The sequence below is a fragment of the Microcebus murinus genome, chromosome 10 (assembly GCF_040939455.1).
Source record: "Microcebus murinus isolate Inina chromosome 10, M.murinus_Inina_mat1.0, whole genome shotgun sequence".
Taxonomy (NCBI): Eukaryota; Metazoa; Chordata; class Mammalia; order Primates; family Cheirogaleidae; genus Microcebus; species Microcebus murinus.
In genome coordinates, this window is record NC_134113.1 from 57,474,643 (window position 1) to 57,501,151 (window position 26,509).

Below are 26,509 nucleotides of genomic sequence, written 5' to 3' on the forward strand. Positions count from 1 at the left end.
TGGCGATATTTGAAAGGAGGGGCTGGCGCGGAAAACGAAGGTTACGTTTTGGATCTTGCGGGGTACTCGGTGTGGCAGGTAGGTCCTGGATGCGGGAAGGACGGCGATTTCTTGGGCGGTAAGGCTGGGAGAGACTCTTGAGCGTATATACGCGCCAAGGCGAATGGGGTTCCCCAAGTTGACTTGGGGGAGAGCTGGAGGCAGTTCTGCGAGAGTGAGTAGGGAGATCTTGAGACGTCCGGGTGGGCGCTGAAGAGCTTGGCGGAGTCCCCTAGGGTGGAGTGGAGGACTAGTAGGGTAGTGAGAGTGGGCATCGGCTGGGAGGAAGAGCAGAAGCGTGGTCAGTTTATAACGGGAGCCCGGCCTCCTGGCATGATTCCCCCCACCCCCCATGAGTAGGATTTCAAATGGGATTCATTGCCTCCTCCTTCTGAGGCCTTCATACCCTTCTCCCTTCCTCCAGTTAGCTGCATTACGAATCTTCTCCACTTTCTCTAATTGTCTCCTTTGCTATAGCTCTCCAGCATCATGAGGATCTTCAAAGGAGTCAACTTTGGGACTCTGCTAAGCAGCCAGAAGGAGGTTGAAGAGTTGCTGCCTGATGTGAAGGTGGGGGTGCTGTGTGGGTCTGGATACACCTGGCTTTCCAAACTGAGCTGTTTTATTTGTGTTTTGCCTTATTTGGAAGAGCCAGATAAGTAGGGGACTCTCTCTTGATCAACTCTATTTCTGCTATCTCTACCTCTTTGCCTCTTTTGGTAGCTCCAATCATATCTTCCTTCTCCTAGGAGTTCCTGTCCAAACCTCCAGCTGGTTTTTCCAGCAGCCGATCTGATGCTGAGAGGAGACAAACTTGTGATGCCATCCTGAGGGCTTGCAACCAGCAGCTGACTGCCAAACTAGCTTGCCCTGGGCACCTGGGGAGCTTGCTAGAGCTGGCAGAGTTGGCCTGTGATGGCTACTTGGGGTCCACTCTCCAGCGCCCTCTCCTCTACCTGGAACGAATTCTCTTCATCTTACTACGGAATGTTGCCTCACAAGGAAGCCCAGAGGCCATGCTCCGCCTGGCTCAGCCCCTCCATGCCTGCTTGATGCAGTGCTCTCACCAAGCTGCTCTCCAGGATTATGAAGCCATAGCTCGAGGCAGCTTTTCTCTTCTTTGGAAGGGGGCAGAAGCCCTGTCGGAGCCTCGAGCTGCATTCTCAACTCGGCTGAAGGCCTTGAGCTTCCTAGTACTCTTGGAGGATGAAAGTACTCCTTGTGAGGTTCCTCACTTTGCTTCTCCAACAGCCTGTCGAGTGGTAGCTGCCCATCAGCTATTTGATGCAAGTGGACATGGTCTGAATGAAGCAGATGCAGATTTCCTAGATGACCTGCTCTCCAAGCATGTGATCAGAGTCTTAGTGGGTGAGGAAGAGGGCTCTCCTGGTCCTCTTTCCCCCCAGAGGGCCCTCTGCCTCTTGGAGCTCACCTTGGAACACTGCCGTCGCTTCTGCTGGAGCTGTCACTACAACAAAGCCATCAGCATGGTGGAGAAGGTTCATGGTTATATAAGGAACACCAATCTAACCCCCAGCCTCCAGCTATGCCAGCTGGGAGTTGAGCTGCTACAGGCTGGGGAGGAAGGATCCCAGGCAGTGGCCAAGCTTTTGATCAACGCATCAGCTGTCCTGAACAATAGTATGAAGGCACCATCACCCCCACTTCGGGCATTGTATGACACCTGCCAGTTCTTCCTTTCAGGTCTGGAGCGAGGTACCAAGAGGCACTATGGACTTGATGCTATTCTGAGCCTCTTCACTTTTCTTCAAGGGTACTTCTCCCTTATCCAGCAGCTGCGTGATGATAGTGTGAGTTAAGGACCTGGAGGTAGGGTGGGGATGTGGTTCTGTGAACTCACTACCAGCCTACGGTCTTTGGTAAGATCTAGAAGCCCTGGCTCCCTCCTTGATAAGCTGCTTTCTGGACTAGGCCTAGCCAGCCAGCAAGCAGCCTAGTCTACCCTGAGACAGCAGAGGTCCCTCCTAATGTCCATCTTCCTGCCCCCTGAGCTGCGCCAGCTCTCCAGGACTCTGGGTCAGTCTTCAGCTGGGAGCTCACTTTTTATCTCTACATCTCAAATCAACCTTCCTCTTCCTTCCTCAGGTCTGTGGAGTCTCCTCCAAACAGCAGCAATCTTTGTATCAGATGCACTTTCAGGCATTTCACCTCTACGCTGTCGTGGTTTATGACTTTGCCCAAAGCTGTCAGGTACCATTTGGGAATCGAGGAACCTGGACTAGGGTCCTAGGGTCTGGGGTTATTCCACTGCCCTCGATAGAGCTTTGGGATTGCTTTGGCAGTGCTTTGACTTTGGATGTGGGTGGGGTAGAGGTCACCTTGGGCCTGCCATTCTCACTTTCAAGCCCTTCTTGTTCCTTCAGGTAGCTGATTTGGCTGACCTGGCCCAGCTAGTGGAGAGTTGCAAATCTATTGTTGTGTGGATGCTGGAGGCCTTAGAGGGCCTGTCAGGCCGAGAGCTGACTGACTACATGGGGATGACTGGTTAGTGCTGTGGGGCCCAAATACAGGGTTATTGGGAGGGTCATCACTCATCTGGCAGACAAATAGTACTTAACTTAAATTTTTAAAAATCAGGTAAAACATCCATGTGGTTCAAAATTCAAGTTGTACAAAGGGACATACAGTCAGTGAAAAGTCCCTCTCCCATTCCTAATACTATTCACCCAAGTTCCCTTTTGCAGAGACAACAAATATCAGTGTGCTGTATATCCTTCTGGAGATATTGTGTATATATAAACCAATGTGCATTTATACTTCTCCCCACCCTTTTTCTATTTGTTTTTTAGAGACAGGGTCTCACTCTGTCACCCAAGCTGGAGTGCAGTGGCACAATCATAGCTCACTACAGCCTTGAACTCCTGGGCTCAATCCTGCTACCTCAGCCTCCCAAGTAGGTAGGACTATTGGTGCAAGCCACCACACTCAGCTATTTCTTTTTTTTTTTTTTTTTTTTGAGACAGAGTCTCACTTTGTTGCCCAGGCTAGAGTGAGTGCCGTGGTGTCAGCCTGGCTCACAGCAACCTCAATCTCCGGGGCTCAGCGATCCTACTGCCTCAGCCTCCCGAGTAGCTGGGACTACAGACATGTGCCACCATGCCCGGCTAATTTTTTCTATAAATATTTTTAGTTGGTCAATTAATTTATTTCTATTTTTGGTAGAGACGGGGTCTCGCTCAGGCTGGTTTCGAACTCCTGACCTTGAGCAATCCGCCCGCCTCTGCCTCCCAAAGTGCTAGGATTACAGGCGTGAGCCACCACGCCGGGCCTCACTCAGCTATTTTTAAACAGTCTTTGTAGAGACAGTCTTACTATGTTGCCCAGGCTGGTCTTGAACTCTTGAGCTCAAGCCATCCTCCTGCCTTGGCCTCCCAAAGTGCTGGGATTACAGGCATAACCCACTGTGCCTGATCTTCCTACCCTTTTTTTTGAGACAGAGTCTCACTCTTACCTGGGCTAGAGTGCCGTGGTGTCATCCTAGCTCACAGCAACCTCAAACTCCTGGGCTCAATCGATCCTCCTGCCTCAGCCTCCCTTGTGGCTGGGAGTACAGGCATGTACCACTATGCCCGGCTAATTTTTATATATATATATATATATATATATATATTTGGTTGTCCAGCTAATTTCTTTTTATTTTTTTCGTGGAGAAGGGGTCTTGCTCTTGCTCAGGCTGATCTTGAACTCCTGAGCTCAAACAATCCGCCTGCCTTGACCTCCCAGAGTGCTAGGATTATAGATGTGAGCCACCACGCCCGGCCTCCCCACCCTTTTTAATTATAATATACATATCTGGATAGAGAGAGTGTGTAGATCATAGGTGTACAGTTGGATGGATTTTTACAAAGTGAACACACTTTGTAACCAACATCTAGGTGAAGTTGACAGAGTAGGACTTATATCCCAGAAAAGCCCTTTTTGTGTCTCCTTCCACTCAGTACCCCCTACCAACAACTATCCTAATAGCTTTGCCTATTTTTGTATTTCATAATACATTTCTCTCTCATTTTACAAAAAGCATGGCCCTTTAGTTTAAATCATATGATCCCAAGGATTTCAGTTATGGGAACGTTCTGGAATACTTTTCATATTCTCAGTGGTTGAACTTAGCCATAGAGATAAAAATATCAGCAGGACTCAAAAAATTATTAGGGTGAACATTCTTCCCACAGAGTACTGAAGACTGACTTTATTTTCTCCCAGCCATCTATGTTGATAGCCAAGAAACTGCATAAATTAGTTATTACAAATATTTGTTTGGTACCTATTGTCAGCAAAGCTCTATTTTGTGCACTGAGATGTGTTAGTAAACAAAACAAACATCTCCACTCAGGGAGCCCCATTCTAGTTCAGGGTGGGGGTGGGAGATGAACAACAGACTCAGTAAGTCAGTGAATTATCAACATGTTAGAAAGTAACAAGAAATGTGGGGGAAAAGGAAAAGTAGAGCATGATAAGAGAGGAAATCTTAGGAGTCCAGGGTGGGTGAGGGGGCAAGATGCCATCTTAAATCGGATGATCAGGGACTATCTCATTGAGAGGGTGGTGAGAGCAAAGACTTGGAGTAAGTGAGGGAGTTACCACATGGATCCCCGGGAAAGAACATCTCTGGCAAGGAAATAGTGCCAGGGCGCGGAGGCAGGAGAGGGTCTGGTACATTTGAAGAATAGCAAGGAAGGTAGTGTGGCGTCAGTGGATTGAGGGAAGGAGAGGGAGGTAAGAGACAGGCCAGAGCATCTCCCCTAAAAATGCTGACTTTTGAAGGACAACAGAGAGATTGGAACATGAGGAGAGATGGGCCTGTGTTGGAATGCAGACTCAGCCTTATAAAACTGGTATGGGTTCGCCTTATTGGAATGGAGGGCATAGGCCAACTTGGAGCAGGAAGGGGAGAGCCGCCCCTTCCTCACTGCCTAACGATAGGGGTTCCTGTCTGATCTGGAAGCTGCTGATCTGGCTACAGGTTGAGCTCTCCTCTGGCTCTCCAGTGGGAGAGGGCAGTGGGAACCATGCCTATGGTCACTTGTCCTTTCTCTCTCCTGCAGCCTCTTACACCAGTAACTTGGCCTACAGCTTCTACAGTCACAAGCTCTATGCCGAAGCCTGTGCCATCTCTGAGCCACTCTGTCAGCACCTGGGCTTGGTGAAGCCAGGCACTTATACTGAGGTGCCTCCTGAGAAGGTATGAGGGAAAAGGAAGGGCGCAGAAGGAAGGTTATGTGGTAGTGGAGTAGCAGGAAAGGGCTTAGCCAGGACCTTGCCTTGGAGTAGGGTGTTAGGAGCAGCATGTTGACACTAGTACCTGGGGCAAGATCTCCCATACCTCACCTGTATTGTTACTTACTTTTTTCTTTAGATTGACTCAATTTTTACATTTAGCCTTATCCTAAGCCTGTAGTTCTCAGCCTAGCTGCTCATGAGAATAACCTGAGTGAACTTTATAAAAATTCTAAAACCTGGCCCAAGTTAATTGCATCAGGATCTCTAGCGCTGGAGCCCAGGCATCTGAATATTTTAAAAGTTCCCCCAGATGGTCCTTTGGGCAACCAGAGTGAGAACCAATCAATGTTCTTAAGAATACCTGTGAAAGGATTGGTTGGCTGGATTGGCAAGCAAGGTGGGTTGTAGAGGGCCTTCGGTTTCATCCTGAGTGAGGTGGTGAGCCTCTAAAGGATGTGAGTGGAAGCGTGACATCAGGTGGGTGCTCTGAAGTTCTCTGGCATCACTGTGATGAACGTAGTGCAAGAGACAAGACTGGGTAATCAGGATGCTGCAGTAGCCTGGGCAGGGAATGGTGAACCGAAATGAAGAAGCTGCAAGGATTAACATGGTTAGTGACTGGCTGGGAGGGAGGGAGAGCAAGAGAAAGGAGAGTCAAGCATGGCCCCGCCTTTCAGACTCAGGAGAAGGCAGTGCCATCTGCTGAGAGAAAGATTGCAGGAGGAGGAGCTGGTTTTCAAGGATGTAGATGATAAATATAGTGGTGGGGTAGAATGGAGCCTTTGAGGTTGAGAGCATCCAGGGTATTTAGTTCTTAGTTGTCACCTGCTTTGGGGTGGGGGTGTGGCAGGAGGTCCACCTGCCAATCCCCTCCTGCCCCATGCGGTGTATGTACTCGTGCAGGCAGATACCCTCCTACCATACACACTCATTGGTTCCTCTCTCCCGTTCCCTTTCTCTGGTCAGTTGCACAGGTGCTTCCGGCTACATGTAGAGAGTTTGAAGAAACTGGGTAAACAGGCCCAGGGCTGCAAGATGGTTACTTTGTGGCTGGCAGCACTGCAGCCTCGTAGCCCTGAACACATGACTGAGCCAGTCACTTTCTGGGTTCGGGTCAAAATGGATGCGGCCAGGGCTGGAGACAAGGAGCTACAGCTAAAGTGAGTTGGTGGGGAGAAGACAATCACATTTGCCTCATGGATAGGGTGGCCTTTTGTACTCATGGTCATGTCCTTCCATCCTTATGTTTGAAAAAGGCAGTCATTCTTTCATTCATTAGTTGTTCATTGAGTGTCTACTATATGCCAGCCACTGTGCTAGGTATAGGGGGTATAGTGGTGATAGGCAATGTTCTTGCTTTCTTGGAGCTTATATTCTACTTGGGGAGATATAAAAAACAAATACATTTCATATTTGTTCTATGAAGACAATTAAACGGTGATTTGCTAAAAGAGGGAGCAACTTTAGATGGGCCCTTTTTTTTTTTTTTTTTTTTTTTTTGAGACAGAGTCTTGCTTTGTTGCCCAGGCTAGAGTGAGTGCCGTGGCATCAGCCTAGCTCACAGCAACCTCAAACTCCTGGGCTCAAGCAATCCTCCTGCCTCAGCCTCCCAAGTAGCTGGGACTACAGGCATGTGCCACCATGCCCAGCTAATTTTTTCTATATATGTATTAGTTGGCCAATTAATTTATTTCTATTTATAGTAGAGACAGGTCTCACTCTTGCTCAGGCTGGTTTCGAACTCCTGACCTGGAGCAATCCGCCCGCCTCGGCCTCCCAGAGTGCTAGGATTACAGGCATGAGCCACCGCACCCAGCCTTCTATGGGCCCTTTTTGAAGAAGTAATATATGAGATGAGACTAGAGGATATGGAGGAATCCACCCTTCAAAGATCCTGGGGAAGTGACCAGCCTGGGTTACACAGTGAGACCTTGTCTCTACAAAAAATTTAAAAATTAGTCAGACATGGTAGCATGTACCTGTAGTCCTAGCTACTCAAGAGGCGGAAGCAGGAGGATCGCTTGAACCCAGAAATTTGAGGCTGCTGTGAGCTGTGATTATATTGCTGCATCCAGCGTGGGTGACAGAGCGAGACTGTCTTTATTTTTTATTTATTTTTTTGAGACAGAGTCTTGCTTTGTTGCCCAGGCTAGAGTGAGCGCCGTGGCGTCAGCCTGGCTCACAGCAACCTCAAACTCCTAGGCTGAAGCAATTCTTCTACCTCAGCCTCCCAAGTAGCTGGGACTACAGACATGCGCCACCATGCCCAGCTAATTTTTTTTTCTATATGTTTTTAGTTGGCCAATTAATTTCTTTCTATTTTTAGTAGAGACAGGGTCTCACTCTTGCTCAGGCTGGTCTTAAACTCCTGAGCTCAAACGATCCGCCTGCCTCGGCCTCCCAGAGTGCTAGGATTATAGGTGTGAGCCACCACGCCCAGCCAAGACTGTCTTTTAAAAAAATAAAAATAGATTTGGGGGAAGAGAATTCCTTGCAGCAGGAATAGTATAATAGAATAGTAAATATAAATGCTGCAAGGTAGGAATTAGCTTGGGAACATGTTGAGAAAGCCAGCACGCTGGAAGGTAGTGGAATGGGTTGTAGGTTAGGGAAACACATGGAATGAGGGGGTAAGGTGGGCAGAGACTGGGTCACACAGGGCCTTATAGGCCATGGAAGGGATTTGGATATGGTTCCTAGTGGCAGCCCACAGCAGTGTATTAAACAGAAGAAGGGTACAAACTGATTTAAACTTTTAAAGCCATAATGGGAAACCTACTGAACTCTCAGCAAGCCAAGGATGAGGCTCCTTGGTATGGGGCAGAGGCTTCGTGCCTCATGGGCTCTGCCCTGGTGCTGAGCCTGCCCTCTCTCAGGACTCTGCGAGACAGCCTGAGTGGCTGGGACCCGGAGACCCTGGTCCTCCTGCTGAGGGAGGAGCTGCAAGCCTATAAGGCAGTGCGAGCTGACACCGGACAGGAACGCTTCAACGTCATCTGTGACCTGCTGGAGCTGAGCCCCGAGGAAACACCAGCCGGGGCATGGGCACGAGCTACCCACCTGGTGGAACTTGCTCAGGTGCTCTGCTACCACAACTTTGCCCAGCAGACTGACTGGTGAGCAGGGATAGCTGGGGAGGCCACTCTTGCTCCTTGCCCTAGGTTCTCTCACTCTTTTCAGAGCCAGTTTCCCTCTCTTCATCCCTGAGTGCCCCCTTCATTTTGTGGCCATGGAAGCTCATTCAAAGGGTAAGGCCAGCTGTTCTGCCACAGGCCCCTCCCAGGGCACTGTGGCAGGTACTCATAGTAGGCCCAGATTAAGTGCACCCCCTCTCTACAGCTCAGCCTTGGATGCTATCCAGGAAGCCCTGCAGCTTCTGGAGTCTGTGAGGCCCGAGGCCCAGGCCAGGGATCGGCTTCTGGACGATAAAGCACAGGCCTTGCTATGGCTCTACATCTGTACCCTGGAAGCCAAAATGCAGGAAGTGAGTGGGGCTGAGCAGAACCGGGTATAGGGTGTTATTTTCCCTGGGCCACCAGGTAAGTTTGTACCCACCATGTTTTATACTTTGATCTCCCCACCCAGGGTATAGAGCGAGATCGGAGAGCTCAAGCCCCTAGTAACCTGGAGGAATTTGAAGTCAATGACCTGAACTATGAAGACAAACTCCAGGAAGATCGTTTCCTATATAGTAACATTGCCTTCAACCTGGCTGCAGATGCTGGTGAGTGTAGTAAATGTAGCGTGGCATGGGTGTCTCCTCCATGGCTTCCTAAGAGCATGACAGGGACCCAAGTGTGAGAGGCTGGCCTTGCAGGGTGGGAGGTTGGCACAAAGGGCAGAGAGGTTATGGAGAAAGCCAACTTCTCTCCAGATGGCCTGTGCTGAGAGAGCAGTCACTTTCTTCTGACTTACAGCTCAGTCCAAATGCCTGGACCAAGCCCTGGTTCTGTGGAAGGAGGTGGTTTCAAAGGAGCAGGCTCCAGCTGTGCGGTGTCTCCAGCAGACAGCAGCCTCACTGCAGATCCTAGCAGCCCTCTATCAGCTGCTGGCGAAGGTAATGGGGCAGGGAATTGATAATGGGGCAGGGACCCATAGGGGCTGAATCAGAACTGAGCTCCTTTGGATTCTTTGGCCTGTGAACCTGCTGAGAAGCATATAAACCAGTGACTAAGAGCATAGGGTTGGCCAGACGTGGTGGCTCACATCTGTAATCCTAGCACTCTGGGAAGCCAAGGCGGGAGGATTGCTTGAACCCAGGAGTTTGAGACAAGCCTGAGCAAGAGAGAGACCCTGTCTCTACTAAAATTAGAAAAATTAACCAGGCATTGTGGCATGCATCTGTAGTCCCACCTACTCAGGAGGTTGAGGCAGGAGGATTGCTTGAGCCCAGGAATGTGAGGTTGCAGTAAGCTACGATGACGCCATTGCACTCTACCCAGGGTGACAGAGTGAGACTGTGTCTCAAAAAAAAAAAAAAAAAAAAAGGCCGGGTGCGGTGGCTCACGCCTGTAATCCTAGCACTCTGGGAGGCCAAGGCAGGCGGATTGCTCGAGGTCAGGAGTTGGGGGGGGCGGGGGAAGCATAGGCTTTATCATTAGTTCTCTGAGTTTAAATCCAAGCTCCACTATTTATTAGTGTATGGCCTCAGGCAAGTTGCTTTACCATCTCAGTCTAAATTTCCTTATCTCTGAAATAGGGACAATAATACTACTTCATAGCATTATCATTCAATATGATGATGCATGGAAGATGTTTTGTGTAAAGGGAATGCTCAGATGTTAGCTTTAATTATTATTAGATAATTTGAGGCCTATATACTCAGGAAAATACATAGATTCCTATAGATGCAATTTTATATTCTTACATACAATCTCAGGGGGTGTCAAAGACACCCTGAAGCTGTTCCCTGGACCCCACATGAGAAAAACAAAGAAATAAAAAAAACCCAAAACATTGCACATACTGTTACTATGAACCATTAGATGACATTTGTCATATAAGGAGCCTGGGAACTACCTCAGTCCTAGATTTGAGTCTTGGTTCTAGTGAACTTAGACAAGCAACTTAACTTATATGGGTCTCAGTTTCCTCTGCTGTAAAATCGGGATTAGAGTAGCCATAAAGATTAAATGAGTTGGTGCATGCAGACCTCTTGACACAGTACCTGACGCATAGTGAGCGCTTGGTAAACCCTGGCTATTGATGGTGATTGGCACCTAGGCTATAAAACAGGTGGTTTGTGGTCTCCCTGCTGCTCTCATCTTGGGTTCCCTGAGGATGTCTGATGGTTGCTCTCTCCATATAACCACATTCAATCCAAACTCTGAGCTCAGACCACAGTCCAGGGTCCCAAAGGGCTGGGGAGCAGAGGGTAGAAATGGAGGCTTGAGCAGGAGTGGGCTAACCTTGCTGCTCTTGGCCAACCAGCCCCTGCAAGCTCTGGAGGTCCTCCTGCTTCTGCGGATCATCTCCGAGAGACTGGAGGATCACGTGAAGGCAGTTGGCTCCTCCTGCCACATCATCCAGCTCCTCCTGAACCTTGGCTGTCCCAGCTATGCTCAGGTGAGTGCCCAGCCACCCTAGCCTGGGGGTCACATGGGGCCTATGGCTGTAGAAGCTCATCTTTTCCTGAGAAGACAGGACACTGAAGGGGCAGCTTCTCTGCCTTCTCCCACCGCATTTGGCTGGAATATTGTAAAGTGTGGAGTGTTAGAGCAGCTGTGAGAAGCGGAGGCATCTTTCTTCCCACTGCAAAACCAGTTCATTAAGTCTTACAGATTCTGCTCCAGGCACATACTGCTAATCCTGTATTTCCCACTGTTTCTGCTGCCCTAGTTGTTGCTTCGTCACTCACACAGGACTGTCACAAGGTCTCCTAGTTGGTCTCCTTGTCTCTAGGTTTCCTTTTTTCTACTTTGTCTTCTAACTACTACTAGTAGGCTCAGGTCTGAGCTTACCTTTCCCACTTCAAAGATTTCAGTGGCTTCCCTGTTATCTAAAGGATGCTGTCTAGATTCTATATTGCATATCCTTTTTTTTTTTTTACTTTTTCCCTAAGTCCCATTTATGTTGCATGTCTTTTTTTTTTTTTTTTTTTTTTTTTTGAGACAAAGTCTCGCTTTGTTGCCTAGGCTAGAGTGAGTGACATGGCGTCAGCCTAGCTCACAGCAACCTTAATCTCCTGGCTCGAGCAATCCTTCTGCCTCAGCCTCCCGAGTAGCTGGGACTACAGGCATGCGCCACCATGCCCGGCTAATTTTTATATATATATATATATTAGTTGGCCAATTAATTTCTTTCTATTTATAGTAGAGACGGGGTCTCGCTCTTGCTCAGGCTGGGTTTTTTTTTTTTGAGACAGAGTCTCACTTTGTTGCCCAGGCTAGAGTGAGTGCCGTGGCGTCAGCCTAGCTCACAGCAACCTCAAACTCCTGGGCTCAAGCGATCCTGCTGCCTCAGCCTCCCGAGTAGCTGGGACTACAGGCATGCGCCACCATGCCCGGCTAATTTTTTGTATATATATTTTTAGTTGGTCAATTAATTTCTTTCTATTTTTGGTAGAGACGGGGTCTCGCTCAGGCTGGTTTCGAACTACTGACCTTGAGCGATCCGCCCGCCTCGGCCTCCCAAAGTGCTAGGATTACAGGCGTGAGCCACCGGCGCCCGGCCTCAGGCTGGTTTTGAACTCCTGACCTCGAGCAATCCGCCCGCCTCGGCCTCCCAGAGAGCTAGGATTACAGGCATGAGCCACCGCGCCCGGCCTATGTTGCATGTCTTTATTTATTTATTTATTTTTTGAGACAGAGTCTCGTTTGTTACCCAGGCTAGAGTGAGTGCCGTGGCATCAGCCTAGCTCACAGCAACCTCAAACTCCTGGGCTCAAGCCATCCTCTTGCCTCAACCTCCCGAGTAGCTGGGACTACAGGCATGCGCCACCATGTCCAGCTAATTTTTTCTATCTATATTAGTTGGCCAATTAATTTCTTTCTATTTATAGTTGAGATGGGGTCTCGCTCTTACTCAGAGCGAGACCCCATCTGGTTTTGAAGTCCTGACCTCGAGCAATCCTCCCACCTCAGCCTCCCAGAGTGCTAGGATTACAGGCGTGAGCCACCGCGCCCGCCCTGTTGCATGTCTTTATATTGCATATCTTTTATATTCTGGTTCATGCTTTCTCTGCCACTTCTTCCCATGAACCTTATGCCAAACCATACCAGTTATTTGTATTCCCTATGTGTGCCTCTCTGTCTTTGGTTTTGTTAGTTCCTCCACCCAAAATGTACCACTCCCCACTTTTATTTCCCTCAGAAAACCTCTACTTTCTTTTCAAAGCCTAGCTCCATTGTCACCTCCTTCATGAAGCATTCTACATCCTCTACATCCTCTTCTACATCCTCTTCTTCAAGGGCAGAATCACTTGCTTTCCCTGGGTCCCCATGCCACTGGGTAATACTCATGGCAGTATGTCATGATTGCATATGTATGCCTGTGTCCCCACTGCCTTGCAAGATATATGACAGAAGGTCCTAGCTGGGTGCGGTGGCTCATGCCTGTAATCCTAGCACTCTGGGAGGCTGAGGCGGGCGGATTGCTCAAGGTCAGGAGTTTGAATCCAGCCTGAGCAAGAGCGAGACCCCGTCTCTACTATAAATAGAAAGAAATTAATTGGACAACTAATATATATAGAAAAAATTAGCCGGGCATGGTGGCACATGCCTGTAGTCCTAGCTACTTGGGAGGCTGAGGCAGAAGGATCGCTTGAGCCCAGGAGTTTGAAGTTGCTGTGAGCTAGGCTGACGCCATGGCACTCACTCTAGCCTGGGCAACAAAGCGAGACTCTGTCTCAAAAAAAAGCAAACAAACAAAAAAAAGAGAAGGTCCTGCCTACTCTTCATTCAGCTTTGTCTTTGTAGCATGGTGGTTAACTGAAGTGTTAAATGAACATTTTATTTAGTCAATGAATAACTCCTTTGTAGTTTGTAATACTTGAAATAATTTAATATTTAACTGAACATGTTGGGCATTTTGCTTGTAAATGCTGTACTCTATCAAATTTGAAGAGTCTGGCTGCCTATCCTCATGTGTCTTCTGATTGCTTCCTTAGTTATACATGGAAGAGGCAGAATTCAGCCTGAAGCGTCTTGATCAGACCACTGACACATACCTGCTCCTTTCCCTAACCTGTGTTCTACTTCGAAGTCAACTCTACTGGACTCACCAGAAGGTATTTCTCACTTTCTTAATCCCTGAAGGTCCTGGGTATTAGAAAGATTTTAGGCCAGGCACAATGGCTCACACCTATAATCCCAGCAATCTGGGAGGCTGAGGCAGAAGGATTGCTTGAGCTCAGGAGTTCAAGACCAGCCTGAGGCCGGGCGCAGTGGCTCACGCCTGTAATCCTAGCACTCTGGGAGGCTGAGGCGGGTGGATAGCTCAAGGTCAGGAGTTCGAAACCAGTCTGAGCAAGAGTGACACCCTGTCTCTACTATAAATAGAAAGAAATTAATTGGCCAACTAATATATATAGAAAAAATTATCTGGGCATGGTGGTGCATGCCTGTAGTCCCAGCTACTCGGGAAGCTGAAGCAGGATTGTTTGAGCCCAGGAGTTTGAGGTTGCTGTGAGCTAGGCTGACGCCACAGCACTCACTCTAGCCTAGGCAACAAAGTGAGACTCTGTCTCAAAAAAAAAGATTAGCCTGAGCAAAAGCAAGACCCTGTCTGTACAAAAAGTAGAAAAATTAGGTATGGTGATGTGTACCTATGATCCTATCCACTCAGGATATCTGAGGCAGGCAGATTGCTTGAACCCAGGAGTTTGAGGTTGCAGTGAGCTACGATGATATCACTGCACTCCAGCTGAGGCGATAGAGCAAGACTGTGTCTCAAAAAAAAAGATTTAGAATTTAGAATTTTCTGGATATTTGCCTCGAGCTAGACAAAATGATCCTGACCCTGAGAAGTAGTAATATTTCCTTGCCAATGACTTGTTCACCAATCCTTCTCTGGTACAGACAGATACTAGCTTTTCATTCTTTTCCAGTTTCCTCAGGGGTAGGAGGGAAGAAGTCTGTTCTTTGACTAAAAACTGGGACAAGAATGATCCTGGGAAGGCACAGGAGCTCTAGACTATAAATCCAGTAGGATCCAAAAGACCTGAGTTTCTCTCAAACTAGCTGTGTGACTTGGCCAAGTCCTGTACCCTCCCAGGCTCTAGTTTTTTCTCTATAGCCTTTATCATTCTTAAAAGCAGGGGATTGAGCCAGATATCCAGAGGTATCTCAAGCTCCGACATGCTTGTCTGACTTCACTTACTGATCTCCTCCGGCCCCTTCTGTCTCTTAGGTGACCGAGGGTATCTCTTTGTTGCTGTCTGTCCTTCGGGATCCTGCCCTCCAGAAGTCATCCAAGGCTTGGTACTTGCTGCGTGTTCAGGCCCTGCAACTAGCGGCAGTCTACCTTAGCCTCTCATCAAACAGCCTCTCAGGCTCCCTCTGGGAGGAGCTCTGTGCCCAAGGTAAAAGAACAGGGTGGATGGCCCTCCTTGGATGATGTGCATGGTTTGTCTGCCATCAGCTCTTTGCAGCCCTTGTCCTCTCCGCTGTCCAACTGTGTGGACTGGCCTACGTAGAACCTGTATACAGTAGGCCTGGGATAGCAAATGGGTTTCAGTTTGCCTGCTATCACTAACCAATTAATTAGTGACTGCCTGGAATACTAGGCTGAAAGGATTCTGTGACCCCACTGTATCTCAGAGAGAAAGAGTTCTGTGATTGATTAGCTTTGTCTGCCTCAGGTGCAGAAGGAAGAGTGGGCAGCATGCTTTGCATCTGCTATCTTAGTAGTTGAAGGTAGCAAAAGTTCTGGCTGTATCTTCTCCCTTCTTTCTCTGACCCACCTCCCACAGGCTGGCAGACACCTGAGATAGCACTCATGGACTCCCATAAGCTCCTTCGAAGCATCATCCTCTTGCTGATGGGCAGTGATGTACTTTCAATTCAAAAATCAGCTGTGGAGACACAATTTCTGGACTATGGTGAGTCTGAGGAAGAGAGCAGCCCCTGTGGGAATGGACAAGCTGTATGATGGAGTTTTGTCTCCAGAGGATCTGGACTGGTGCTGAGTGGTGATGGTCTTATCTCTCTCCTTTGCTACAGGTGAAAACCTAGTACAAAAATGGCAGGTTCTTACAGAGGTGCTAAGCTGCTCAGAGAAGCTAGTCTGCCGCCTGGGCTACCTGGGTAGTGTGAGTGAAGCCAAGGCCTTTTGCTTGGAGGCCCTAAAACTCACTACAAAGCTACAGATACCACGCCAGTGAGTACACGGCCCAAGAGGATGCCGATTCTGGCACCTCAGTGTCACGCACCCTTGACCATGGATTCCCAAACCATTCCACAGATCACATGTTACGTTTAGAAGGATTTGTGCAGACGGATGCGGGCTGGGAGGGGAGGGGAAGGTAGGGGCAAAAAACAAAAAAAATTTTAAAAAAGAAAAAATAGAAGGATTTGTGGAAGCACGCATTCTATAGCTAATTAAGTGGGAAATGCTGAGTTAATCAAGGTTGTTTTTATTTCCTATAGTACTCTCCATGTCCTACAGTATGCTCATATGTATTGTAAATGTCCAAAAGGGAGATCTAGTGTACAATGTTTCCCTACATTTATTTGCCTACAGGATCCTTTTTTTGAGGAATGCAGTTTGGGAAATTCTGTCCTAATGCACGGAGATGAGTTGGAATGAGAGAGAAGTATAAAGCATTTTCTGTAGGGAGCCTTTAAGTCAGCTTTAGGGAGTGAAGGCTTTTTGGAGGCAAGGCAAGATGGTGATGGCTCTGTCTGGAAAAGGAGCAAAGAGAAAGATTCCAGGGGAAAAAAGATTCCTCTGATTGGTTCTTCTCCCCTCTCCGAACAAGGTGTGCCCTGTTCCTGGTGCTAAAGGGTGAGCTGGAGCTGGCCCGCAATGACATCGACCTCTGTCAGTCAGACCTGCAGCAGGTTCTGTTCTTGCTCGAGTCTTGCACAGGTGAGCAGTCGTGCCCCATTCCCTGGCAGTGATGAAAGTCACACACATACTACAACATGTCTATACATAGAGGTTTGGTTCCTTCTAAATCAGAAATTGACTTCTGGTCCCCGTGCAATACTCTCTTCACTTCAAACCATTGGTCTCCTTCCTTCAGATAACCTATCCAAGCTAACCCTCCCTGATTCTAGTTTTCAGCTGGGCCCAATACATTTTGGCTGTTTAAATTTATTTATTTGGCCGAGGTACAATGGCTCACAGCTGTAATCCTAGTACTGGGAAGCCGAGGTGGGAGGATCACTTGAGGTCATGAGTTCAAGACCAGCCTGAGCAAGAGCAAGACCCTGTCTCTACTAAAAACAGCGCCTGTAGTCCCAGCTACTCAGGAGGCCGAGGCAGGAGGATCGCTTGAGCTCTGGAGTTCAAGGTTGCTGTGAGCTAGGCTGACGCCACAGCACTCTAGCCCAGGCAACAGAGTAAGACTCTGTCTCAAAAAAACCAAAAACAAAAATAAATTTAGAATCATGGCTTCAGATGAAAGAAGAAGAAAAATGGGAAAAAAATTTTTTTTAAATATATAACAATAGGCCGGGCGCGGTGGCTCACGCCTGTAATCCTAGCTCTCTGGGAGGCCGAGGCGGGCGGATTGCTCGAGGTCAGGAGTTTGAAACCAGCCTGAGCAAGAGCGAGACCCCGTCTCTACTATAAATAGAAAGAAACTAATTGGCCAACTAATATATATAGAAAAAATTAGCCGGGCATGGTGGCTCATGCCTGTAGTCCCAGCTACTTGGGAGGCTGAGACAGAAGGATCGCTTGAGCCCAGGAGTTTGAGGTTGCTGTGAGCTAGGCTGACGCCACGGCACTCACTCTAGCCTGGACAACAAAGCGAGACTCTGTCTCAAAAAAAAAAAAAAAAAAAATATATATATATAACAATAAAATTAAAAAATAAATAAATTTAGGCCAGGCACGGTGGCTCACGCCTGTAATCCTAGCTCTTGGGAGGCCGAGGCGGGCAGATTGCTCAAGGTCAGGAGTTCAAAACCAGCCTGAGCAAGAGCAAGACCCCGTCTCTACTATAAATAGAAAGAAATTAATTGGCCAACTGATATATATAGAAAAAATTAGCTGGGCATGGTGGCGCATGCCTGTAGTCCCAGCTACTTGGGAGGCTGAGGCAGAAGGATCGCTCGAGCCCAGGAGTTTGAGGTTGCTGTGAGCTAGGCTGACGCCACGGCACTCACTCTAGCCTAGGCAACAAAGCGAGACTCTGTCTCAAAAAAATAAAAAAAATAAAAAAAATAAATAAATAAATTTAAAAATATAAAAAAAATTTATTTATTTAGAGACAGGGTGTAGATAGGGTCTTGCCCATTTATTTAGAGATAGGGTTTTGTTCTGTGGCCAGGCTGGAGTGCAGTGGTGCCATTAAACATCTCCCTCACATAGGAGACAGTTTTGTAATTCTTGTTCTGCCCTCTCCCCAGAATTTGGTGGGATAGCCCAGAACCCACAGCCTGTGAAGAAGGTCCACCTGCAGAAAGGGAAGCGGCAGGCCCAGGTGCCCTGTCCTCCACAGCTGCCGGAAGAGGAGCTCTTCCTAAGAGGTCCTGCTCTGGAACTAGTAGCCACTGTGGCCAAGGAGCCTGGCCCCATAGCACCTTCTACAAATTCTTCCCCCATACTGAAAACCAAGCCCCAGCCCACCCCCGGCTTCCTGTCCCATTCACCCACCTGTGACTGCTCGCTCTGTGCCAGCCCTGTCCTCTCAGCAGTCTGTCTACGCTGGGTATTGGTCACAGCAGGGGTGAGTCTGGCCATGGGTCATCAGGCCCAGGGTCTGGATCTGCTGCAGGTTGTGCTGAAGGGTTGCCCTGCAGCCACTAAGCGCCTCACCCAAGGTCTCCAAGCTTCCTTAAATCATAAAACACCCCTGTCCCCAGTCCCAAGCCTCCTAGATGAGATCTTGGCGCAGGCATACACACGGCTGGCACTGGAAGGCCTGAGCCAGCCATCAAACAAGAACCTGCAGAAGGTCCTGGAGTCAGGGCTGAAGTTTGTAGCAGCACGGATGCCCCACCTAGAGCCCTGGCGAGCCAGCCTGCTCCTGATTCGGGCCCTTGCAAAGCTGGCTGGCTTCAGCTGCTGTACTGCCCAGCTTTTTTCAAGCTCCTGGGGCTGGCAGCCACCATTAATAAAAAGTCCTCCATGCTCAGAGCCCTCTAAGACTCGGAGCCAAAAACGTTCTGGACAAGGGCGCAAGCAGGTTGCTTCTGCTCCCCTGCCTCTCCATAATACCTCTCAGAAAGGTCTGGAAGGTGGAGGACCACCCTGTACACCTAAGCCCTCAGGCCGGGCCAGGCAGGCCGGCCCTCGTGTCCCCTTCACCGTGTTTGAGGAAATCTACCCTACAAAGCCCAAGCCAGAAGTTCCCCAAGCCCCCAGGGTACAACAGAGGGTCCAGACGCGCCTCAAGGTAAGATGGGACTGTCCCCAGGTAGTATTGGTATAGGGGAGGTGGCCCTGGAGAAGAGTGTTCTACAAAGCAGGTGTCCCTGTGGGATAGCTTTCCCTCCCTAGGGCCAAGTGCAACCTTAGTCTCTCCTGCTATCTGCAGGACCCCTACATCTTCCACAGCAAGACCTTGTTCCAGGTCTCCCTTTGTTGCATATAGAAGGCACTTTCCTTAACTTCAAGATTCCTTTTCCTTTTCATCCTTCCTCCTTATCTTCTGTTCCCTCTTTCTTTTCACACCCAAGAGTTGCTGCCCCTGATTGAGAGTGGTGGGTTTCATGTGAAAGTTAATTTTTGAACTTCCCAAGTCCTCAGATAGTGCCTGCTGGTGCCTCTGCAGCGCCACCTGCTATCAAAAGGTGTCTTGTCACTGAAGGCCCCTTGGTCCTCTCTTTCCCTCATCCTAGGTGAACTTTAGTGATGACAGTGACTTAGAAGACCCTATCTCAGCTGAGGCAAGGCTGGCAGAGGAGCCAAAAAGAAAGGGCACTGCCTCGCGGGGCCGGGGCGGGGCTAGAAAGGGCCTGAGCGCGAAGACTGATGCAAAGACTGATGCAGTGGTTGCTCCTGGGCCCCCTGGCCTGAGTGGCAGGAACCGGAGGGCCAAGAAGATGGCATCAAGACATTGTGAGGAGCAGGGACCCCAGAGGGCCCTTTCTGGCCAGGCGAGGCTTGGCACTGAGATCATGAGGACCGTCCCTGAGGAGAAACTGATGGAAAATCAGATGGAAATGAGCTTTGAGATCCTCAGGGGCTCTGACGGGGAAGACTCGGCATCAGGTATGATGGCAAGGGTGAGAGGCAGAAGGGGTGTGTTTGTGGGGAGTGCCCTGGGGCCAATGCACAAGGAATAACTAATGCCAAGGGAGTGTAGGAAGTTCTTTTGCTGGCTCCAAGGGACTAGATTATAGAAGGAAGAGCAAAGGGGATGGCAAGAGGGAGTGCTATGAAAAAGTCACGCTCTCTCCCCAGGTAGCAAGGCTCCAGCTTCAGGCCCTGATACAGTCATAGGAGAACGGGAGCTGTTGAGACGAGATTCCAGCAAGGAGGAGCTGCCCATCTTGTGCCCAGACAAGGATAGTGACAGGGACCTCTGTTCTCCACTTCGGCTCCTCTCGGCCCCTGTAGCCATTGGTGAATATGCTGACCCCCCTCTAGTCACCTAAAGAGGGCTGTGTCTCAAGGTCTTTTGATCTCTGTGTCCTTGCAGTCTGTCAGTGGTTCTGGCTTTGCATTCCCATCTGGATCCGGTAGCCTTGGAACCTGGGTTTGAATCCCAGCACTCTGTCTACTAACTGTGTGCAGTGCAAGTCACTTCACCTCTCTGAGCTTCTATTTCCTTCACTGTAAAATGGGATTTGGGGAGGATGGAGGGAGTTGATGCCTATAAGTTGCATAGCACCCTACTTGGTACATGGCCCCTCATTAATGGTAACTGCTGTTTTCTGTGTGGGACATGAGACCGGGACTCCTTGAAAGTTCCTATGAACTAGGAAATAAGGGATTCATCTATAGCAAGTATCTTGACCTTCCTCTAGGTCTTTCTACCCTGGATTCCATCTGTGACTCACTGAGCATTGCTTTCCGGGGCATCAGTGGCTGTCCTCCTAGTGTGCTCTATGCCCCCCTCTGCCGCTTCCTGGCCTTGTGCCTGGGCAGCCGAGATCCCTATGCCACTGCCTTCCTGGTCACCGAGTCTGTCTCCATCACCTGTCGCCACCAGCTACTCACCCACCTCCACAGGCAGCTCAGGTTGGTACCCACCATCCCCAAGGTCCCTGCTGGGGCAGACTGGAAGGAGGGTCCAGACTGTGAAGAAGGGGCACTCACTCCTACCTGTGTTACCTGCAGCAAGATCCAGAAGCATCGAGGATCGCTTGAAATGGCAGATCAGCTCCAGAGGCTGAGCCTTCAGGAGAGGCCTAGAGATGTCCCCCTGGCCCGCATCCAGCACCTCTTTTCCTTCAGGACCTCAAGATCGGGCCACTTCCCCCAGCCTGAGACGGAGAGTTTCCAGGAGCACCTGGCTCTGATCCCTAGGGGTATGCTGGCAGGCTTCTGGCTGGCCCTCTGTCCTCTTGGGCACCTTCTTACTAAGGAGCTAGGTGAAAGAGTTTTAGGTACTGGTCAGATTTAGGTCATGCCTTTTCACCTATTGGCCATTTTGTTTTTCTCATCAAACTCTAAATCAGAAAGTTGGGGGGGTGGGGGAAAAATAAAGAAATAAATCAAAAAGTTGATTTTTTTTTTAACCTCAACTATGATTTATCAGCAAATTCAGTATCTTCAAGGGTGAGTTCAGATGTCTCAGATCTTCCTGCAGTAATGTGAAACATGTTAACAGATGATTTTAGTGCCTTGCTCTGTGCAAGGCCCTTTGTTAGTTTCTGTGAGAAACACAAAGAAGTACAAGACATGGTCTCTGTCCAGACAGTGGTATTAGGGCAAGAGAGAGCACCTTGAACTCCAGTTTCCAGGGAAGACTTCTTGGAGTTGTCTTGAGTGATAGATAGGAATTGAGCACCAAAGCCCAGGGAAGGGAATTCCTTGTAACAGCTGAAATGATCCTGGGTGTGTCCTGTTGTTAGGGGTGACTGTATGTGTGTTGGCCCTGGCCACCATCCAGCCTGGAACTATGGGCAACACCCTCTTGCTGACCCGGCTGGAAAAGGACAGTCCCCCAGTCACTGTGCAGATCCCCACTGCCCAGAACAAGGTAAGATTCCTGGGCCAAGCATAGTCGGGCTGGGGTGAGCTTCTGGTCAGGCTGGTTACATTTTGGCCAGGGGGTGGACAGACGGTGATCTCATGCACAAGCAGAGATCTCACAACCCCCTCTCCCACAGCTTCCTCTCAGTTCAGCCCTGAATGAGTTTGATGCCATCCAGAAGGAACAGAAAGAGAACAGCAGCTGCACTGACAAGCGGGAATGGTGGACAGGGCGGCTAGAACTGGACCATAGGATGGAGGTGTGTGCTGCCGGGATGGGTGGGGTCAGCCCTGCTCTAGAAATGACCCCGGTGATGCCAATGTCTTCTCTATCAGATATCCTGGGTCAGTCCTGAGCTATTTCCCTTTCTAGAAGAGTAGGCCTAAATAGAAAATTATGTCACTTGGGGTAGACTTTACATAAAAGCCAAAAATTGGGGGAGCATGGCAATGGAATATTTAAGGATACACAGGAAAAAGGGGATTTTTTTCTTTTTTTTTTTTTTTTTTGAGGTGAGGTCTCACTGTGTCATCCAGGCTGGATTCTAGTTTGCTGCAGCCACAAACTCCCGGTCTCAAGTGATCCTCCCAAAGTGCTGGGACTACAGACGTGAGCCACTGCACCCAGCCAATAAAAAGGATTTCAGCCCAAGTATCAGTTTCCTGGCTTCAGTGCCCACCTATTCATATTTGTCACAACATAGAGATATGTAATAATATATACTCTCCAGAGTTTTGGAAAATGGAAAAAGGTTCCTACATTCTTGCTTTCTAAGATTGGCAGAAAGAGATGTAAGGCAAATATACACAATAGAAAACCCATTTCCTCGCCTCCAAAATGTCACAGTCTGTGGAAGAGACTTGGCTTCCTCTGACGAAAGGCTCCACCGTCTGCTTTCAGGCTCTCATCACTTCCTTGGAGAAATCTGTGTTGGGCTGCTGGAGGGGGCTGCTGCTGCCATCCAGTGAAGAGCCTGGCCCTGCCCAGGAGGCCTCCCGCCTCCAAGAGTTGTTGCAGGAATGTGGCTGGAAATATCCTGACCCCACTCTGCTGAAAGTGAGTTAAGAAAGCAGGCAAGGGGAAGAAACTAGACTTAATTCTGCCCACTAGCCATCATGAGTAGAGATGGGAGTTACGGTGCTCACCGACCACCGTTCCCCTGCAGGTCATGCTCAGTGGTGCCGGAACCCTCACCCCTCAAGACGTGCAGGCACTGGCCTATGGGCTGTGCCCAACCCAGCCAGAGCGAGCCCAAGAGCTCCTGAATGAGGCAGTAGGACGTCTAAAGGGCCAGACAGTACCAGGCAATAAGCACCTCGTCTTGGTGCTAGACAAGGTAAAGAGCTGGGGCAGAGGGACAGTGTCTAGTGGGTAATGGGCACCAACTCACCGCTATGCCCCTTGGGACTCCTGCGTATACCTGGCTGGGGACAGTAACCTCTGAGTGCTTTTTGCCCAGGACCTGCAGAAGCTGCCATGGGAAAGCATGCCCAGCCTCCGGGCACTACCTGTCACCCGGATGCCCTCCTTCCGCTTCCTACTCAGCTACTCCATCATGAAAGAGGTGGGGGTTCAGGGGCTGGTATTTGAGGATGATTGGTATTTGGGGGAGACCTGAAGAAAAAGAAGCAGAGGGACCTGGGAATACAGGAATGGGTCAGATGTGCAAAGGGGCTGAGTTTGTTGGAGCTTGGGCCTCCTGATGGGTCCAAACCACCAATGTCTCCTTCCCAGTCTGGGGCCTCATCAGTGCTGAGCCAAGGAGTGGATCCGAGAAGTACCTTCTATGTCCTGAACCCTCACAAGAACCTGACAAGCACAGAGGAACAATTTCGAGCCAATTTTAGCAGGTCAGTGGGGTTGAGGGCAAGGAGGGGGACAGGGAAAGGTAGAGACAATATATAGTGGCTACATTCTTCCTTTTCTCCAGAATCAATTGTTTCAGCCCACCTTCCATCTAATAATGTTCAGTTCACCGCTTTGCCACAAGACCCTTGCTGTGCAGTTCCCTATTCTTTTTTTTTTTTTTTTTTTTTTTTAGACAGAGTCTCACTCTGTTACCCAGGCTAGAGTGAGTGCTGTGGCGTCAGTCTAGCTCACAGCAACCTCAAACTCCTGAGCTCAAGCCATCCTGCTGCCTCAGCCTCCCAAGTAGCTGGGACTATAGGCATGTGCCACTATGCCCGGCTAATTTTTTCTATATATTTTAGTTGGGCAATTAATCTCTATTTCTAGTAGAGACGGTGTCTCACTCTTGCTCAGGCTGGTCTTGAGCTCCTGACCTTGAGCAATCCACCCTCCTCGGCCTCCCAGAGTGCTAGGAACCTATTCTTTTTTTTTTTTTTCCTTAAGATGGGTCTCATTCTGCCACCCAGGTTCTAGTGTAGTGGTGTGGTCACAGCTGACTGCAGCCTTAAACTGCTGGGCTCAAGTGATCTTCCCACCTCAGCCTCCCAATTAGCTGGGACTACAAGCGAGTGCCACCATGCCCAGCTATTTACTAATTTTTCTTATTTGTTGTAAAGACGGGGGTCTCACTTATGTTACCTAGGCTGGTCCCAAACTCCTGGCCTCAAGCAATCCTCCTGCCTTGGCCTCCTAAAGTGCTGGGATTACAGGCATGAGCCACTATGCCTGGCCCTCATTCTTACTTCTCCCTTTTCCCTGCAGTGAAGCTGGCTGGAGAGGGGTGATTGGAGAGGTGCCAAGCCCTGAACAGCTGCAGGCAGCCCTGACAGAGCATGACTTATACATGTGAGTGCTTAGGGCAGGATGTGGGGAGAGGGGATGGTATCACCATGGGTTGTTTTGGGACTTTAAAGCTTCTGAACACAGGCAGAGGCCTGCCTGGTACTGCTAGGTCAAGGCTCATCTCACCTCCTTCTGCCTTAGCTATGCAGGGCACGGGGCTGGTGCCCGCTTCCTCGATGGGCAGGCCATCCTGCGGCTGAGCTGCCGGGCAGTGGCTCTGCTGTTTGGCTGCAGCAGTGCGGCCTTGGCTGTGCATGGAAACCTGGAGGGGGCTGGCATCGTGCTCAAGTACATCATGGCTGGCTGGTGAGTCTCAAGGGACAGGATCCATCCTAGGACATCAAGACTCTGCCCCTACCCCAGGTCCTTTTCCAGCTCTGAATCCTTATTCTTGTGCCCCACCTTCCTCCCATCCTGGTTCCCTGGTATGCCTGGGCCTTTAACCCTTAGCCCAGTGGTCCCCAACCTATGGTGAGTTGTATACTTATTTTGTCATATATTACACTGTAATAATAATAAAGTGCACAATAGATGTAATGCACTTGAATCATCCCATAACCATCCCTGCCTTTCCCAGTTCCATGGTAAAATTGTCTTCCATGAAAATGGTACCTAGTGCCAAAAAGGTTGGGGACCCACTGCTTTAGGCCCCTTCTATCCTCCTGGAACAAAGGGCTAACCCTAACCCTAATCCTCATTGGCTCAATCCTTTCTACTTACCCACCACCACCACTAATTGTATTTTCCTGTGCATTCTGTCTTAGAACCCTTACTTAGTATTTCTTCCTTCTCTTTTCCCAGCCCCTTGTTTCTGGGTAATCTCTGGGATGTGACTGACCGTGACATTGACCGCTACACGGAGGCTCTGTTGCAGGGCTGGCTTGGAGCAGGCCCAGGGGCTCCCCTTCTCTACTATATCAGCCAGGCCCGCCAGGCTCCCCGACTCAAGTATCTTATTGGGGCTGCACCTGTAGCCTATGGCTTGCCTGTCTCTCTGCGGTAACCCTTTGGAACTGTCTTATTGCTCATAGAAGCCATTTGGCTGTTCTACATCCAAAGTTATATTTAATCCTTAGGATAAATATTTTAAAATTATTTTCGCCAGTGTTTTAAATGAAATATTTCTTTTTGATTTAATCTTAATAAAGATACATCACTTAAACCCTGTTTTGTGTAGTACATCTGAGAACATTTAAAGACAAGACAGGCTGGGCGCGGTGGCTCACGCCTGTAATCCTAGCATTCTGGGAGGCCAAGGCGGGCGGATTGCTCGAGGTCAGGAGTTTGAAACCAGCCTGAGCAAGAGTGAAACACCGTCTCTACTATAAATAGAAAGAAATTAATTGGCCAACTAATATATATGGAAAAAATTAGCCAGGCATGGTGGTGCATGCCTGTAGTCCCAGCTACTTGGGAGGCCGAGGCAGCAGGATTGCTTGAGCCCAGGAGTTTGAGGTTGCTGTGAGCTAAGCTGACAGGGTACTCGCTGTAGCCTGGGCAACAAAGGGAGACTCTGTCTCAAAAAAAAAAAAAAAAAAAAAAAAAGACAACTGCCCTCTCCCCACTATGTGGTACTATAGGCAGTTGGAGTTCAAGTCTAAGAGCCTTAGGAAGAAAAGCAAGGCCACAGGACACAGCTGGTCCAGGCTGGGCCTCAGCAGACAAAGCAGAAGGAGAGAGGGGCAGCATTCAAAAGTGCAAAAGTGAATTGATCCAATTTCACTTAGCACTCCAATGCTAAGTGGAGACAGGCCCAAAGAAAGGGTACTGTTAGGCCTGTTGCGAGTGTTTTGGCCTGGTACCATCCTGTCCGTCCTGTCTTCCTGCTTCGGGTTTCCTGGGAGGGGCACTAGCTTTAATACCTCAGTTGCCTTGCCACCCACCTAAGTCGATGCTAGAAGCTGCTGCTCTCTTCCTGTGTACGGCTGTTACACTTCTCAGTGCCATGTATTTTAGCGGCAGATTTTGTGGGGTTTTGCTGCTGGTCAATGGTGTTTGTCTCTCTGACTAAATAAGCTCCTTTGAAGCACATATCTTACACTGTCGTGTACCCTTCACATCTAGCACATGGTAAAACATTTTACTGATTAATAAATCTTGTGCTGGGGCTGGACGCAGTGGCTCAAGCCTGTAGTCCTAGCACTCTGGAAGGCTGAGGCAGGAGGATCCTTTGAGGTCAGGAGTTGGAGACCAGCCTAAGCAAGAGCGAGACCCCCATCTCTA

The 26,509-nt window shown here is 49.1% G+C and overlaps 1 protein-coding gene across 1 annotated transcript; it reads left to right on the top strand.

The window, feature by feature from the left end:
* ESPL1 (extra spindle pole bodies like 1, separase) lies at positions 1–25,448 on the top strand. Its single transcript, XM_012763528.3, has 31 exons — positions 1–78; positions 517–609; positions 789–1,850; positions 2,146–2,250; positions 2,424–2,544; positions 5,106–5,242; positions 6,247–6,440; positions 8,157–8,396; positions 8,620–8,764; positions 8,866–9,004; positions 9,198–9,337; positions 10,711–10,845; positions 13,388–13,507; positions 14,629–14,800; positions 15,191–15,319; positions 15,441–15,597; positions 16,199–16,308; positions 17,799–18,787; positions 19,233–19,605; positions 19,798–19,959; positions 20,364–20,577; positions 20,677–20,867; positions 21,414–21,541; positions 21,672–21,794; positions 22,436–22,591; positions 22,701–22,871; positions 22,995–23,099; positions 23,270–23,385; positions 24,206–24,289; positions 24,428–24,592; positions 25,088–25,448. The coding sequence occupies exons 2-31, from the start codon at positions 529–531 to the stop codon at positions 25,287–25,289; spliced, it is 6,366 nt and encodes a 2,121-aa protein (XP_012618982.2). The 5' UTR covers positions 1–78; positions 517–528; the 3' UTR covers positions 25,290–25,448.
* The last annotated feature ends 1,061 nt before the right edge of the window (positions 25,449–26,509 follow it).

What these genes read in the sequence shown, in the direction of transcription:
- ESPL1 (XM_012763528.3), top strand. Translation starts at nt 529, where the DNA reads ATGAGGATCTTCAAAGGAGTCAACTTTGGGACTCTGCTAAGCAGCCAG. An exon ending in GCTGTCCCAGCTATGCTCAG is followed by an intron (nt 10,846 to 13,387) that starts GTGAGTGCCCAG and finishes TTGCTTCCTTAG; the next exon opens with TTATACATGGAAGAGGCAGA. An exon ending in GGGTCCAGACGCGCCTCAAG is followed by an intron (nt 18,788 to 19,232) that starts GTAAGATGGGAC and finishes CCCTCATCCTAG; the next exon opens with GTGAACTTTAGTGATGACAG.